At 46.7% G+C, this 16,705-nt stretch overlaps 2 protein-coding genes across 7 annotated transcripts in view; one reads left to right on the top strand and one right to left on the bottom strand.

Annotated features, from left to right (window-relative positions):
* The window catches only part of LOC149350036 (uncharacterized), a 44,559-nt gene that overhangs the window by 12,352 nt on the left and 15,502 nt on the right, over positions 1–16,705 (bottom strand). The gene's annotated exons all lie outside the window — the stretch shown is intronic.
* Positions 1–16,705, top strand: part of LOC149350037 (uncharacterized) — a 58,546-nt gene that overhangs the window by 36,678 nt on the left and 5,163 nt on the right. Inside the window, exon 1 of one of the 5 annotated variants that reach the window (XM_089579057.1) lies at positions 7,925–9,027. The exons of the other annotated variants lie outside the window; for them this stretch is intronic. Within the exon in view, the coding sequence (XP_089435183.1) occupies positions 9,009–9,027 (19 nt within the window). The 5' untranslated portion in view covers positions 7,925–9,008. Of the gene's footprint in view, positions 1–7,924; positions 9,028–16,705 lie in introns of those variants that run through there. 5 annotated transcript variants of the gene reach the window in all.

Raw genomic sequence — 16,705 nt, 5'->3', positions numbered from 1 at the left:
GCGCAGCATTTTTTTACTAGAGGCCGCAGATTTTCCTCATTGTTCGCAGGAGGGGTCAGATACATTCTTTTATTCGTTTCCGTCACTTTTCAGGTAATTGGCTGGCTGGCCGGCTGGCTGGCGCGATTTAAATCAAATGTAACGTGCTTGTTAAAATTCCACTGGCAGCCCTGGCGCCATCGGCAGCATAAGAGGGTTCTCACGCAGCTTCCACCCTCTCCGTTCGATGACGTTCTACGTCACACCTGCGGTAACTCAGGACGTTTTACGTCCGCCGCTTATGAACGTGGGTGGCGCTGATGAACACTCTCAAGATTAGGTTAATTGTAAACATAAATACCCCCGAAAGCAGAAGATTTGACAGCCGTCGCCGTAGCTCAGAGGTAGAGCACCGGACGCGTAATTCGGAGGTCGTGGGTTCGGATCCCACCGGCGGCATGTGGTTGTTTTTTTTCTTCTGCTTTTCTAATCAATTAGCTTTAAGCGATAACATATTCAGTAATATTCTAAATTCATCAACATCACAAAATAAATAAATTAATTTAAAAAAAAAATCCCCTGTGCCCCTTGGTTTCTGTGGCTGTTGGCTTCTTTCATATTTATAACGAGCCCCTCATTTCCCTTCCCTTGTTTACTTACGGCCTTGTTATGCGTATAATGTTCGGTGTACAACAAAGGAAAGAATCGTATGGCGTTGCTGACTTTTTGCAAATATGATTTTTTTTTGTATTCTTAGGCTTCCATGACATAAATAAGACTATTAGAAACCTATCCCAGTGCAAGAAAAACTTCGCAGCACAGTTCATCTCTCTTAATTACACTAGGCGTTTATTCATATTGAGGCAGCGCTTATCGAACTCGAAGCGATGATATAAGCTTTTTTATTATCACCAAAATGGAAACGGAACCGAGAAAGTGAAGTCCAAAGAGCTCATGTAATTTAGTTTTACGCCGAAAAATCGAAAGTTCTTTAGGCTTGTAATGAGAGCGATTCTTTCTTTCTTTTGCGAAGGGGAAGTTCAAGGAGAGTAGAGCCTGCATAAAACATGGTACATCTGGACATATCGATACTTTTTTTTAATTATTATAATTTGCGTCAATCTGGGACCCCCAAACCAAATAACTCACAAATCCACTTTAGAAATGTTAACAGCCGTGCAGCAAGTTTTATATTTCTTAACTATAACCGCAAATCAAGTGCATCAGTCATGAAAACACACGTTGTCACTGTAAGACCCCTTTCACTGCGTAGAAAAATATCGCGCCTGTCATTTATTTAATGTCCAGTACCTAATGCCGTTAAAAAAAAAAAAAACTTTGCTCGTTCCGCCTACCCATATGTTTAATGCACCATTGATCATCCACGCACAGTCGGCATTCTAGTGCGCTATGTTGCCACTTAAATTCTTTCATTCCAGCACCATCACTGGACTGGAATCATTTCCCAGCAGATTTGGTATTCGACTAAGGCTAAGAAAATATGATGTTGTGTACAATAGGTGTAACTAATACTTCTGTTATCAGGCTAATAAGGGACGCTATTTGGAGTGCGCTGCAATGTTCCCAGTTCATTTGTTTTCTGGACATTATTAATGTCCACAGCGTCATGACGGTAGTCTTCATAAATAAACAAAAACAAGAGCTCAGCGCTGTCCCTGCGATTTTAAACGGTGACGAGTTCCGCGACACAATAAATGTCATGAGTACTACATGACACTGAGTCAGCGCGTCGAGCGATTGTTTACTTTGTTGTTGTATTGAATTTTATAAGTGATAAAAACTCCGCCTTGTTGGTATACGTGAGCATCAATGATAAGAACGAAGTCTGAGCACAACGTGCTTATGTCTTTCTAACTAGTTTCCTTTTAGCTAAGAGCAAATAATGGTATATACCTTAATTATAACGACGCGCATGTATTACGCTTGCTCTCATGCGGCCGGGAGCTTCGAAAGTTCTTCGAACCCACAATACTCTCAGGCTACGCAGTACATCTACGCGAGCGTTGTCCGGCGATCGTCGTCCAATTGAACGAAAGGAGAAACATGGAAGTATTTGCAGCGTTCCGGCCTTGAGCTGTGGTGCCAGCATTCTGCGGGCACCACAGGCTACCTAGCACTTAGTCCCTCTTTCGCCGATATTGCCTAGAATTATGCATCTTCACCTGATTCACCGCCAGTGTGCGCGTGCAGCATTACTCTGTTTGCGGGAAGAAGCAGATTATCTAGGGGTGTAAACAATAGGAGGCACAAGGTGCTATTGCATAAGGCTTTAGTGGCACAGTGCTCGAAATTCGATGTGCTACAAAGACTAGAGATTAGAGAAAGAGCGGTGGGCAGATTAGCTTTATGGGCTCATGGAACGACAACAAGCCAAGCTATGCATGGAGATATGGGTTGGTCGTCCTTTGAGGCGAGAGAAGTGCAGAGCAAAATATTGTTTGAGGAAAGACTGCGAAAAATGGAGGAGAAGAGGAAGGCATCCAGAGTCGTCAGGTACTTAAACAGCAAAAATGCGCACGTGCGATGGAGGAAAATGACTACAAAGCTTACGACAGGCTACACAAGCAACAACAGAAAAAAAGGAAGTTATCACAAACATGAAAAAGAATGTCTGCGAAACCGAGGCTGCTAACTGGGCGCAAAAAAAATGGGGACAAAAGAATAATTGCGTGAATGCAGAGCTGGAAAGAGCGAAATCCGGAAGGAAACGATGTGTAACTCAAGAGGCAGTGCCCTTATGTTTAAGGCTAGATCAGGTTACCTTAGAACGAGGCAATATGGAAGCAAATATGAAGAGGAAGATGGTATTTGTGCAGCATGCCATTTGTGTAGTATGAGGGAGCAGTTTAGAAAACACTAAACATGTTCCGGTAGACTGTAAAGCTATACGTCTGGATATCAAAGGAAACATAGTGACCCTTCCAGTACTCTTGGGTTTTAGGGATGGTGAAAGCAAAATAAGAAATCTTAGGTAGAGACGCGCAAGAGAAGGCTATAGAGCACTGGTGGCGTAAAAACAGTGGGGGAAAATCTGACGAACAGTCGCAGGCACCAAAATAATATAGCTTAGAACTTAGAAAATAGGTTGTTATACTGAAGAGGGAATAGAATTCAGAGTAAAAAAAAAAAAAAGAAGAGGGAGTACGAAATAAATTACGCAGGCACTTTAATTCACTAGGCAAGGTGGCTCTCGCCACTACCCCGGTACAAAGGGGGTACCAGTAATATCTATGGGGTGTCACGGCAAAGGCACTTGAGCAGTCTCTAAAAATTGTTTGAAAAAGAAGCAGATCGCATCGGTGAATGAGCCGACGCGTTATTTCAGTTCAGTGGGTGTCGCAATGTAATGCAAGCTACGTCCCTCAACCCATAAGGGAGGGGGGGGGGGTGATGCCTGTGCTAAACCTTCTGCACATCGTCGTCTGCTTGCCGCATACTCGCAAGTGCATGACTGCGAAGCGATGCCTTTGTTTTCGGACCGAACGTGACCGAACGTGCACTTGAGCGCAAGCATTATGAGAGGACTTGCTGCTGGGCTTGTTGGTTTATGAAAAAGATGCGCACAAACCAAGACACGGACGAAGTCATAGGACGGGACAAGCGTGTCGCGGTTTGCGCATTTATGACGAGGAGGCATGACGGGCAGCTTCGACTCATGTCGAGGCCCTCCTTCGCTGCTCTTGAACGTTGCGAGTCGCGCCTCACGTGCCTGTGTCGGCCGACGCGGCACTGTTATCGGCCGCACTGGCCGCATCTAACTGGAGCGCCAAACAGAAGCAAAACAAGCGATATAACAGAGCAAACACAGCGAAGCGACGCGGACGGCCCTTACGAGCCCTGGGTACTACGCTGTCTTGTGTTTTAACCTGCGTCCGTTATTTTCGGCCTGCCTGGCTTTAGTTTACTTTCGCGCGTCCACTATATGCTAGCTATTAGGGGGAGGGAGACGCGAGAGAGGATGTTTGGGCGATGATGCGGCTGGTTCGTGCCATGGAGCAATATGGGAAAATGTATGAAGGGCCGCGTGATGACTATAGAAACGTTTATCATGGTTAAGCTCAGCGAAAAGTCGCGTTCAAGTAATCAATAAGGGGCCAATCTCTCTCTCTCTCTCTCTCAGAAACGCGAATACTCATTCAGACGCAGCTACTCGACTGGCTGCATTTTAACGCTACAAAATAAGCTTCATAGCTGCTTGCCAAGCTCTTGGCCGAACCGCACAGTATCGATAGGAGCATCTTCTAGTTCAGCTGATCTGTGTTCGCAATCATCATCTTAGAACAGAAAAAGCGTTAAATTGCACCACGGGACCTGGAACACAGGAAAGAAGCACGAAACCACTGAACACAGTGCTGCTTTATAAGTAGCGCTGCGTTCAATAGTTTCGTGTGTCCTTCGTCTGTCCCTTGTCGTTTTGCGCAATTTAGTGCTATTTCAGTTTTAAGATAGAATACCAGCTAGCCCCACTCTTTTTTCTTATGATTGCAATTATCAGCTCAGTAATATTTTTCTTCTCTTTCTTAGAAACAGGGTTCAAGGCTTGAGGTTGTCGTGAGTAGAAATGAAACTATCCTGATAACGATACTGCTGGCACGCGCCTCAGATACATCCGGTTCTAAAACAGGGCTGACCGTGAGTCACACTACCCCTGTAATCGGGGAAGGGATACTGGCTGGCGCCGTGATCGAGTCTATGATAGCCGGAGCAGAGTCGCACCGTTCTCGATGAGTTGGTAAAATTCTACCCGGGAGCAGTGCCCGTGAAGGCCAGAGCCAGCCGATGCGCAACGGTTGCGCTGCTCGCTGATTTTGTTTGTTTATTCTAGCCCTCGTTTCTCCTCTCGCAGCGGGCACCCTGCATTGCCTCTTTAGCCCGGGAACACTGGCTGTGGTCGCGCCAGCATATCGCCGGCTTGTTTGTTTGCTGTTGTTCTTGTCACACAAAAGGTTTCTGCGCTCCGTGTTTGCGTGCACGTCTGCAGGATAAGAGCTTGAGCTTGCAATGATCGTCAACAGGCACAGTTGCGCGGATGTCGAACAGTGGGGGTCAATAGGCGCCGTGATCCGAGCCAAGAAATCGCGCATGTTTGGGAATGACGGCACTGTTAGGATGCCGCGCGGTCCTTATCGCGCTGTTCGCCTTCCGCATCCGTTTTCTGGTATGAAGGGGTAATAAAATTAAACGGCGTTTCAAGTTGTTACGCTAGACGGGTGTGAATCTAACTGCTTTGTTTCGCAGTGATTCAATGGAATCGGCTATATATGCCTGATGGGGATGCCAAATGATGGATCCATACTCCAGTTGGGATCTTACAAGCGTGGTGTAAGCAGTAAGTTTAGTTTCAGCGTTGGCTTGGTGGAGAGTTCTTTTAAGAAAACCAAGGGTTCTAGATGTACAGTGAACGTGTGTGCTGCATGTTAGCTCCAACATTATGTATACACTCTGAGGCATTTAGCGCCGGATATGTTTTCAATGGTGTTATTATTGATGTAATTGCGTATGTAGACATGGTGTTTTGTAGTGAATGTTGTGGCTTTTGTCTTGCTAGTATTAATATTAATTAGCCACCTTGGGAACCAATCTCAGACAGCATTTAAATCTTCCACACATCGGAGCCCTTCGAGACGCCAGATTTAACTGACACACCGGAGTGTAGATGCATGCAGACAGATAGAACGCGGTTATATAAAAAATTGATGCATTTAATGACGGGGGGGGGGTAAATTAATTAATAAGCTTGTAAGTTAATCTATTGTGAGAGACGTGATTAAACGTTTACGAGTATCTATGAAGACGGCATCGATTGGAAAATGTCAGCGAACAAACTGATGTAGATCTGTTTGTAATTCAAACAGCTGTGTCTAACATGAAAGCCCACTCTCAAAACATTACTGATTAAGGAAAACTTGGTGAAATGTGGCAAGGTATCTCATGATATTCAATGAAATGATATGCTCTAGTCGCTTAGATGAAACACAGGCGAGAGAAATCGGCCTGTAATTATAGCACGTATTTTTTATCACCTGACATGAAAACAGGAATGCTTTGAAGTCGCTTAAAAAAGACCATAAGCGTTTTTAAAATCGTCTGGTAAGTCGACGGTCGAAAGAGGCTATTGGAACAACTTGCTCAGCAGAGGGGCAGTTAATGCTACGGTGACTTTCAGCTGCTTAGTTGAGATTCCACCGGGTCCAGGGCTTGAGTTGACAGACATACGGTCTATAGCGAACTCAGCCCTACAACAAGAAATTGTTGTGTCAGCCATGAAGTGTTCAAATCTGCACTGCTATGATTGGTTTGGTTTATCAGGTTTAAAGTCCCAAAATGACTTAGGCCATGAGGGACGCCGTAGTGGAGGGCTCCGGATAATTTCGATTACGTGGGGTTCTTTAAAGTGCACTGAAATCGCACAGAGCCCAGGCCTCTAAAATTTCGCCTCCATTAAAATGTGCTGCCGTGACCGTGATCGAACCCGCGTCTTTCAGGCTGCAGCCAAGTACACTGCGATGAACCAGTTCCTAGTATAGGATCTTCATCAGTGAAAACCGAGCTGAAAAGTGTATTGAATTGACCCGCCAGCATAGATGTAGCAAGCGGCTTGTCATCTGAACCCAGACACGGAAGAACATAAGAGGTATGGGGATTTAGGGTCTTCTAAAAGTTCTAAGAGTCTCATCGAATCATATCTGAAATTTCATGATTATACAATTTTTTTAGCTTCCTTTTTTTTTTCTAGTGTAGAGAGCTCGCATGATAACAGGTCCAATCACCCTCTGTGTCTGTGCAGATTTCACGTCTACGTAGTCTTTCTTTTTAATAATACTGCGCTTGTCTTGGTCGCAAACCACAGGTCCCGGTGGCAAAGTGCAATAAGAAACCTCAAATGAGAAGTTAGCATTAAAGAAAACTGCTTACAAGCGTTTTGTAGCTACCCAACACCGAAGCTGCTGGCAGCGACGCATTTAAAGGTTAAGAGGGAGGAGATCGCTCCTCTCGAGCCAGAGATGTTTCAAGGGAAAATTGCATGGGCCCCAAATTTTATCCGCAGAAAATGTCCCCCCCCCAGACTCCGTTTCCTAGATTCTCCTCTAAATCCTACTGTGACCGCTTCCACATTCGCGCTTCATAATGCAATGCTCTGATGTTTAATTTTGTTTTATTATTTCATCGGCGTTAGTTACCTTAGTGTGCAGGTGTTCTTTCTTTCAGCTGTAACCAGTTAATCTGAGTACCGTTGGCCGTTTTCTTGTGTAGCGTTGCTCTGACTGACGTTAGGACAGCGGAGCGTTGGCCGCTTGATCAGAGACATGCTGCACGGTGTGTTTGCGACGGCTGACGGTAGCGGCTGCCCTGGAGCCTGCCCTAACGTGGTCGCCGATCATGCAGCCGACGCTCAGCGGCGCAGATGTCGCCCTAACGTGGTCGCCGATCATGCGGCCGACGCTCAGCGGCGCAGATGTCGGTTCAGGCCGCGCGCGCAAGAGTTAGTGTTGAGTCTGCGGGTGGTGTATACATGAGTGTATGTGTTTGCGGCCGAAAAACATTGTTGGGTAAATGGGCCTAGGTGGGCGCATGCCTGTGTTTCTCAATAGGGGATCAGTGGCCATGCAAGTGCCTGTTAACCTGTGGGTGAGTGAGTGTCCGAACCATGCTAGGTGACTTGTAATGCGTTATCAGAAACTCTGGACGGCACATTAGCGCTCACCTTTTGATCGTTTTGCCGATTTTTTTTTTGTCTTTTAGTGGCAAGCGATGGAAATCAGTTGCGGTGAAGCTGCTGTCGCTGCACTGCGCGTTCGTGTCTCTGCGTGCAGCAGTCATGCGTAAATAGTGGCCTTTTATGATATTTTCTGAGAAGCATTTGAGTTGGTGAAATGAATTTCTTTACAATTAATACTGCGCACAAAGCAACGGGCGGAACGCTATATCCCGCATTCTAGGCGCGGTTTGTGAGGCCGCAGTCGTGACATCTAGAATGTCGCCTAGGGCGTGAGCCGCCGCTTACCGCCTAGATCGCTCGCTGAGGGCAGGCCTGGACGTCCGTAGGAGGCCCGTTCCGACTCTTCAGGTCATCAGGCTTGCACGGCAGGCTGCGGCTGCATTGCGCGCTTCCGCACGTGGCGGCTCACCTTAGGTTCTTCCTCCTCTACTTCCACCCGCGTGTATTCGTCGCTGAATGACTCCACGGCAACCACGCATTCTCGGATTTGATGCCGACAAAAGCTCACGGTTACCTTCCCTGTCCTTGGACCAATTAGTCCAAGGACAGGGAAGTTCGAGAATCGCCTGTGTTGTCAATTTTTCTCTGACCTATCATCGCGCGGTTCGTTGAAGGCGAGTAAAAAAATTGCAGCCCTTTATTCCTCCCAAAAAGTTCTTTTTTTGTTCAAAGCTGTACTGAGTTCTCGATGTAACGAAGTTCGTAGTAAAATGAAACAATCATCGGCGCCTGTCGATTTCGTGGACGCGGTTTGATTGTGCTACTTACGACGCAACGCTTGGACAAACTCGCCAGCCGCGCTGCGGAGCAAGCGCATTTTTTTTTTTCCCCCTGACACCTGAGGCTTGCGTGCAGACGCGCGGGGAGGCGAGGAGATGTCGCGGAGAGAGGAAGAGCCAGAAACTTCTCGCGCCTCTGTGATTACGCAGCGGTATAGAAAACACGCTTCGCGCGCATGCGGCGTTGGCTGAGGCCGCTGACAGCCGAGTGCCAGCGACCGCGACGACCAGGCATAGAGAAAGATGACCAGGGCCGGAGGAGGAGAGTGTGCGATGGGAAAAAAAAAAAAAAAAAACGATCTGTGGCGCGTGCGTAGCGTATGCGGAGTATACTCGTCCTTCCGACGAAGCTTCGGGCTGTGCTGGAGGCTTTCGCTTGCAAAGCGTGGACTTCGACGTCGCTTAGCCCGAGGCCAGCTTCAAAGAGATGTAGAGCAGAAGTTTCTGTTCTCAGAGACAATTAGGTTTTGCGCTTTGTGCACGATATTAATATGAACTGGTCGTGCTAAATGCACACGGCCGGTAAAGGTGAGTTCGTTCTTAGTTCGGTGCTCATTTTTGCGATATTTCGATGCAGTTGAAATGCAAAAGAGGATTGTGTTCTGGTCGATGTCAGTGCATGTTATAGAACCCCATGTGGTCGAAGTTAATCCGGAGTCCTCCTGTGTAAGGCGTCGCTTTTTTTCTCCCTTCGTTCACCTCTCCTTTCTCTCATGGCGGGATTCGGGGATCCACCCTGAGTAATACAGTTACTGCGCCTTTCTTTTCGTGATAAATACTTATTGTTATTGCTACTATTATTTCGTGGTTTACAGGCAAGTAGATGGTCTGCCATGCCTCAATACACGAGGCAGTTGGTGTTTTATCATAAATGATAATAAATGCAAATCATATTCGTGCCATAATTCTACGAATTCTATGCTGTCCATTTCTGCTTTGAGTATAGCCAGTCTGCAGTCCTGGCTTCCTAGCTTCTGCTACGAACGTATTGCCTATTTAGAAAAGGACTCCAGCTCGGTGGCGTCATATGACTGTGGCTGCGCGCACATCTCGACTTCTTTTAAAGTCATTTGTTTTGAGACAATGCAAATAAGCTTACAATGCAGCACAATGTCTTATGACAGGAATTGCTTGCTTTTTCTGCTGCTTTCGATTCAGCGTCCAAATTACGCTCGCTCTGTTCAGTCATCTCTTTCGTGCAGCTTATCTCTAAATTTCGCGGATATTTTCATCGCGTTCTGATGTTATATTGCTGCCATTTGGTTTGTGCTCGGCAAGCATAGGTATTGTTCAGCCTAGGAGCTATTTTTCGAACCTCTGAGCCAATCAGCGCTTGCCCGCATTTGTTAGAAGTTTCATGGCTTCTTCTGCGTTGCTCCTAGAGGTCAAAAATGAAAAATAGATGAAGAAAAAAAGGTGCGCACGGATTTGCCTACAGTGTTTTCACGCGAATCTGCCGCCTTGGGGCCTAGTGCCCATCAGTTTACTTCCACTTGACAAAAAGATGCTTTCTCTTGGCTGCACGCTAGCGTCACGCCATGCGCCACGCTATGCTCTCAACGCACTCTTCCTGTGGCACGGTCGCTGCCACCAGTGGCATCTTTTGTTGGTTGCAGCCGCTTGCAGCTTTGTCGCCGCACATCGCCGCACGCCTGACAGGCAGCGACGCCTGGTAGAAGCAAGGCGATTCACAGCGAAAGCTGCCCTCGGCGCTCCAGCGCTGGCGCGCGTAGACGCGCGGCCGGACATGCCATGCAGAGATAAGGGAGACAGGAAAGAGCGCGGTGGCGACGCGTCCCTTGAATTGCTTTCGTCCTGCTCCTTCTGCGGGCTCTGGTTCCATCTCGATAACGGGCGTGATAACCCCATGCTGTGCGTGCCGTCATCTTCTGGGGTAACGCAGAGTATCTTTTTCTCATCTTGCGAACTTGACACACACACCCACTCAGGTATCCACCGTATGTGTCACAGTAGAGTACATGCCAATGTATATTTGGCACCTGTCTCGTGAAAGCATGTTTATTTTTATTACCTCTATAACTCAATGCGTTCTGCCTGGTAGATTTGTTATGAAAGCTATTTAGCCGCTCTTAACTAGGCGCGCGAAATTATAGGCAATCGCGCTCTCTCGCCTGGTTTGACCACCACGCTGTGCGGTGCCCTTGGTCGCCTTGGTACACCAAGATTGGCGCCGTCGCAGTCACTTTCAGCGCGAGCCTGCATCTGCAGCGTTTAGCAAGCCTTTTTCACAGCGAAAAAAGCCTATGTTGGGAGCGTTCTTGTCCGAGTTGCCTACCTGATAATTCTCGAGCCTGTACAAAGGATCAGCCTCCGGCTGGTTTACCCGCGCCTGAATTCGACGTTAGCGCTGCCGTGGGACATCAGTTGTCACACTTCGGAAACGATGAATGATAGGTTGCAACGGTTTCAGATATTTGTAGGCTGCGCGTGGATTGGCGACTTGCACGTCTCCCCCTTCGTTCGTTTTATGTTCTTTAATTTTTATCATGTCATCGACCCTGGCCTTGTGTGCCATGAAAAAATGAAAACCTGCAAATGCTTTTGAAGCTGTCCTGATCGCTCTCGTACTGTCCTGGGACTGGCCACACGCCCAGAGTGTCCTCTCTCAATCCCCTGACTCTCATCCCAGCTCGAAAGCACCCTACTTCGCGGCTGCAATGCAGTTTTCTCTCTCGCGGGTGAACTGGATCAGCTCCGCCACCCCAGCTTCTTCGTACAATGCTCTCACTTAGCACGAACTGTTCAACCAAACCCTGGTTTGAGGAGCAATGTGGCTGCAAAAAAATAAAAAAAGGATGACGATGAAGATAATGATGAGTTTTAATGGCGCAAGGCTGGCTTTGCCATCACACAAGGTGTTTTATAGTACACAAGGTAATGTCAAAGACCCATTCTCCAAACGTTTCTCCCCGAGGAAGCCGAGCACCAGATCAGGGGAAAGGTCGCACGGTACCCGGTGCCACTGGGCACCGAACTCCGCACCTTCCGCATACGAGGCGGATGATAAAATCACCTGGCCACCGCTGCCGCAGTTACCAAAAAAAGCGTACGTTCAATATAGCTGCCGTTTTTCATGCACTGTACCTTCAGCTGTGTGCATTGGCTGGATACATTTAGTGAAGACGTTTTTTCAGGTTTGTATTACGTTTAACCCTATCTTTATGCAACTTGCTTCTGGCACTAAAATTAGTGAAAGTTCAGTTTCACTCAAAAGCAGCCCCCCCACGCACGCACGCACGCACGCACGCACGCAACACACACACACACACGCACGCACGCACGCACACACACACACACACACACACACACACACGCACGCACGCACGCACACACACACACACACACACACACACACACACACACACACACACACACACACACACACACACACACACACACACACACATGCGGTAGCGGTTTCCACATTGCGATGGAGGCGAAATGCAAAACACTTCCGTGTGCTTGTGCGATCTCACTGCAGACTAGAGAGCCCTAGGTGGTCGAAACTAATCTGGAGGCCTCGACTACGTTGTTTCTCATAGCCCACGTGCAGCTTCGAGCAGCTAATTTTCTGATGCCTCGGTAATTAAAACGTCTGATAAAAGATCTGAACTTTCAGTATTTCGTTAATTCTGGCCCCTATAGTTTGCATATAAAAAATCTTGCATAATTATAAAAAATGGCACTGTGATTATGAATTTCACAGATAAAATTATTCTTCTAACATCTAAGAACTATAAACCTGCGCATAAGTACTGAGACTCACACAATAAATCAACAGCGACGCTCCATAAAGCTCCGATGTAGCAGTGCGGCCGTTAAAATTTTCACTATATTTGCCGGTACAAAGTTAACTTTTGCAGATAGTGATTCTCGAGCACTCTCCCCACCTCTTTGGCGGCTGGCATTTGCTCTTTGCTTTGATACATTTGTTGCGCAATGCGGTTTTGGGAATGCTGGGAGGATGGGATAATCTCTTGCGAACACAACTAAATTGTCATCTCTACCCTGTGCATCGAAAGTGATAAGCTGAGTATTGAAGAAGCGTAGCTTGTTGGGCCAGTTGGTGCATGGTATGTAGAAACCAGCGAAAATGACGCATTCACAAGGAGGAGAAGTACACAGCTGACCATTGCTGAGTTAAGCTCCGTACACGTACTTTGTGCACGCGCGCAATTGATCAACCTTACGGCCGATGTACAGTATATCAAAATTATGAGCGAAATTGGTAGTCACTGTATTTTCATTAACTGATCAAACACATCGAGCACTGACTGTGACAGACAGCGGCGTCAACGCTTACAGCCGGCTGTCGGCCTTTTATTTTCGTCGATGAAAAGTGCTTGCGCAGTGTGTTGGTGATCGCTACAAGGCTAGCGTTTGTTTTCACCTCATTTCACTTTCGTTGGCTTGCTGGAAACAGCGGTTGTGTTGCTCTTCTCGAAATTACTCTTCTCAAGGTGGCCTGGATGAAAACACATCTACAATGACTCAAATTGGAAAGCAGAGAGGAGAGTAGTAGGAGGTGGAAAAAGTCTGGGGGACAATTAAGCTCCGCTCTAAGGGTACGACGCGATAGAGGGTATAGCGTCAATGCGTCCCTTCAGCGACATGAGATCCTCTTTGCACGTAACTCCGCAGACAGACACGAACACTGCTCTTTATATTATTTTTTATTATCAGTTTAAATTTACCACAATGCACACAAGGTCTCCCTGTAACCAAATCGAACGAACGGTTCTCAGTGGTCGTCATCACTAATTAATGATGAAGAATTTGTCATTCGTGTCCGCTTGCAACTGGAATCCTGTTTCTGACGCCGTTGTTCGCCGCTTGGGAAATGTTTAAGCAGGACGTGCGTGCTACAGGTATAGAAATGGTTCCGTGAGGTCGTTTTACAGAAAATATCAGGAGCAGACACTCAGGAAAAATTTGTACAGCCTGTATGAATTGGAACGCGAAGTACCTGGCTTATGTACGGATGAATTTGCTAGTCTCAAAAGGGAGTTACAAAGATTTGATGCAGAATTCTACAGGGGTGCCTGTGTTCGACCTCTTACCAAGCTTGATTTGCAATGTGAGCATCCAACACGACAGGCTTTGCTCGATGAGCGCCGTCATGCGACTGCAAAGTTTATTTCGGGGATGATGTCCAATGGCAAGCTAGGGACCAGTACAAATGAGGTGATGTCGGTATTTGTGGATTATTACACACGTTTGTTTAGTGCTTCTCCTGATGCGCATAATTCGGAAATTTTGGCGTATTTCAGCACCTTAGTGAGCCCTTTATCAAAAGACGATTGTTCTATTATTAGCGGCTCTTTCACGCAGGAAGAGGTAGAACATGCAAACGATCAGTTACCAGTCTAAAACGCCTGGTCCTGACGGAAGTTCAGGCGAATTTTACAAGGCTTTTAAATCTATTCTCACTCCTGTCCTGCTGCGGGTCTTCACGGTGGGGTTCGATCCCTTATAAAAATCGTCTATAGACAGTCTATAGACTTCTTATTGACGCTATTGACTTCCTATAGATATTGCTTTCTGTATATATTCATAGTCTATAGACTGTCTGTAAACAAAAGTCTACTAAAAGTGTATGGCCATAAATCTATAGATTGTCTATAGACTGTCTATGACATTTGTATTGCCCATAGACTGTTCTCTACGATTTGTCTATAGACAGTCTATACACTTTATGGACAGAAGTCTATAGACACTCTATAGACTGTCTAAAACTTTTTTTGTAAGGGGATATAGGAGCCCTTCCTCAGTCTTTTACAAAAAGTCACACAGTGCTAATTCTGATAACTACTGATGAAGGGAGACTGCGCTCCGTAAAAGGTTATAGGCCCATTACATTGGCAAACCTGGATTGCAAAATTTTTGCTAAAGTCTTGTCAAATCGCCTGCAATTCGCAATGTCGGTACTCATTGGATCTCACCAGACGTGCGGTTTGAGAGACCGCTCCATTCAAAGTAACGTTCAAAGTGCGCGTACAATTCTTGAACATTCCTCCAGCTCTCATGAGCAGCTTGCTCCGCTTCAGATCGACCTTGCGATAGCATTTGACCGTGTTCGCCATTTATTTTTGTTTTCACTTCTAGAGCGAGCAAACGTGGGGTCTACTGTACTAAAGGGGGTGCAACTTTGCTACAGCAACTGTTCAACACAATTAATTATTAATGGCCAGCTCTCGAACCCTGTGCCAATCCGGTCTTCCGTGAAGCAAGGCTGTCCGATGTCTCCTCTGCTTTTTGCTCTTTACCTGGAACCGCTTTGTTTGAGTGTTCTGCGTAACCGTAACATCCATGGGTTCCTTGTTTTGGGTAATGAAGTCAAATTGTTAGCATATGCTGACGATCTTGCATTTTTCTGCATTGACAAGCCTAGCATTGATGATGTGTTGTCCACGATAGATAGGTTTGGCATCGTTTCTGGTGCTCAAATGAATCGCTCCAAAAGTTCTGGCCTATGGTTTGGTTCATGGGGCACAACTCCGCCCCTGTACGCTGGAATAGACTGGTCTTGTGTGCCTCCTAAATATCTTGGTGTTTCACTTCATTCCTTCAAATCAAGTGCGCATTACTGGAGAGAGCGAGTTCCGGCCGTTGAGGTTATGCTCAGACGTTTGTCCCGCATCGGCTTTCAATTTTTGGTCGAGCCCAGGCTTGCAACACCTTTCTGGCAACAAGAATTTATTACGTACTTATTACGTAAGCGCTTACGCATTTCTCCAATGCGGGTGCCGCAGTGACCTCTAACGTTTTTTTTCTCCTTCTCACATGCAGGGGTCGTAATACCAGGTAGTCACAACGTGCTATAAAACTCTTTTTTTTAGGCAATGTGGGAGCAAAAAGGCCTTGCTCTAAACAGTATTGTTTTACTGCGCCTTTCTCAAACCGAGAACGTTCTCTGTTTGTGATCGTCGGTGTACACTTAACGCGACGAAAGCGGGCTTCCAGGGCGCAAGTGTTCGGTCTACTCGCAGACCACCATTACATGGAGCCCCGATTTTAAAGCACAGTGCCTGAGTGCGCCTATGTAGAAAGAGGCGACAGATTTTCAGTCAACGCAGGTGCCTTCGACATGTGTGACTTACAAGCAGAAAAGCAAGAAATGACGCGAACCCACGTGTGTCTGAAAATATCGTTCCGATGGTTTTCCTTTATTTTTAATATATTCTGTTTGCACTGAAAGGAAAACCTTGTCCCAGAAATAATCTTCGACATTCGCTGTTTTGTCCACTTTTTCCGGTCCGAAAAAGAAAGGAAAAATGCATTTCGGAAGGCTCTTTAGGCAGTGGTTCTTCAGATGCGTTCACGAAAAAGGAGGGTCAGCACACCCTTCTCCTGCCCCAAATAAATTCATATGCCTCTGGGTAAGAGCACGCAACCCTGAAAACTATGGCGCTAAACAAAATTAGCACAGTTACTTTGGCGTAGGTTTAGGCCCATTATAATACGTACAGTTGTTTCCTTCCACTCCATTCGGCTTTCACCATCCGCTGCTCCGAGATGGCATTGATGATGAGCCATAGCGTTGCATTTGAGCCAGCTAAGAAGGCATATGATAAGAATAACACTGCTAGATTATTCCAACTTAGGTATAGCGATGTAGAACCTATCGACGCTTCATCGTGCATACGGGGTATAGCGGAAAGTGAAGTTGACTTTCTCGTCCCCAGTAAGCCCCGAAGCGGTTTTCTGACCTCTTTCACTATCACTCTCTAGACAGCCAAATCGACTTACTGGGGCCGTATCCTGTAACGATCCATTTCCTGTCCATTCTATTTGGTCCTCTGCCATTGGTAGCAGCTCCCATTGACGTATACGGTGTCAGAGCATACATCACTCAGGTGAACAAACGCCACCTAGATAGACAATGCCTGGATACTTCCTCCTCTCCACGCGACCGACATCACAAGGGTTGTCGGCGCTGTTGTGTTTCTACCCCCCCCCCCCCCCCCCCTAACTCTCTTTGTGTGTTCCCGTGACACCTGTATCCACATAGGCCATTCCCAGAGGCAGTGTGTGGTTCTGCGAAAGTGGTCTTTCTTCATGCACGCGCTCCCATGCAACCTCCTGACAGGTGGAACCGAACACGAGGGACGCATTCGACTCCTGGATTCCTCGTACCACCACTTCTGCCTAACTGCCACGACGTGTTTTCCGGAGTTCCCCTTAA

The sequence above is a fragment of the Amblyomma mixtum genome, chromosome 3, assembly GCF_055824585.1.
Source record: "Amblyomma mixtum isolate Tamu chromosome 3, ASM5582458v1, whole genome shotgun sequence".
Lineage (NCBI taxonomy): Eukaryota > Metazoa > Arthropoda > Arachnida > Ixodida > Ixodidae > Amblyomma > Amblyomma mixtum.
The sequence above is the reverse complement of the archived record's forward strand: the minus strand, read 5'-3'. Positions and strand labels throughout refer to the sequence as shown.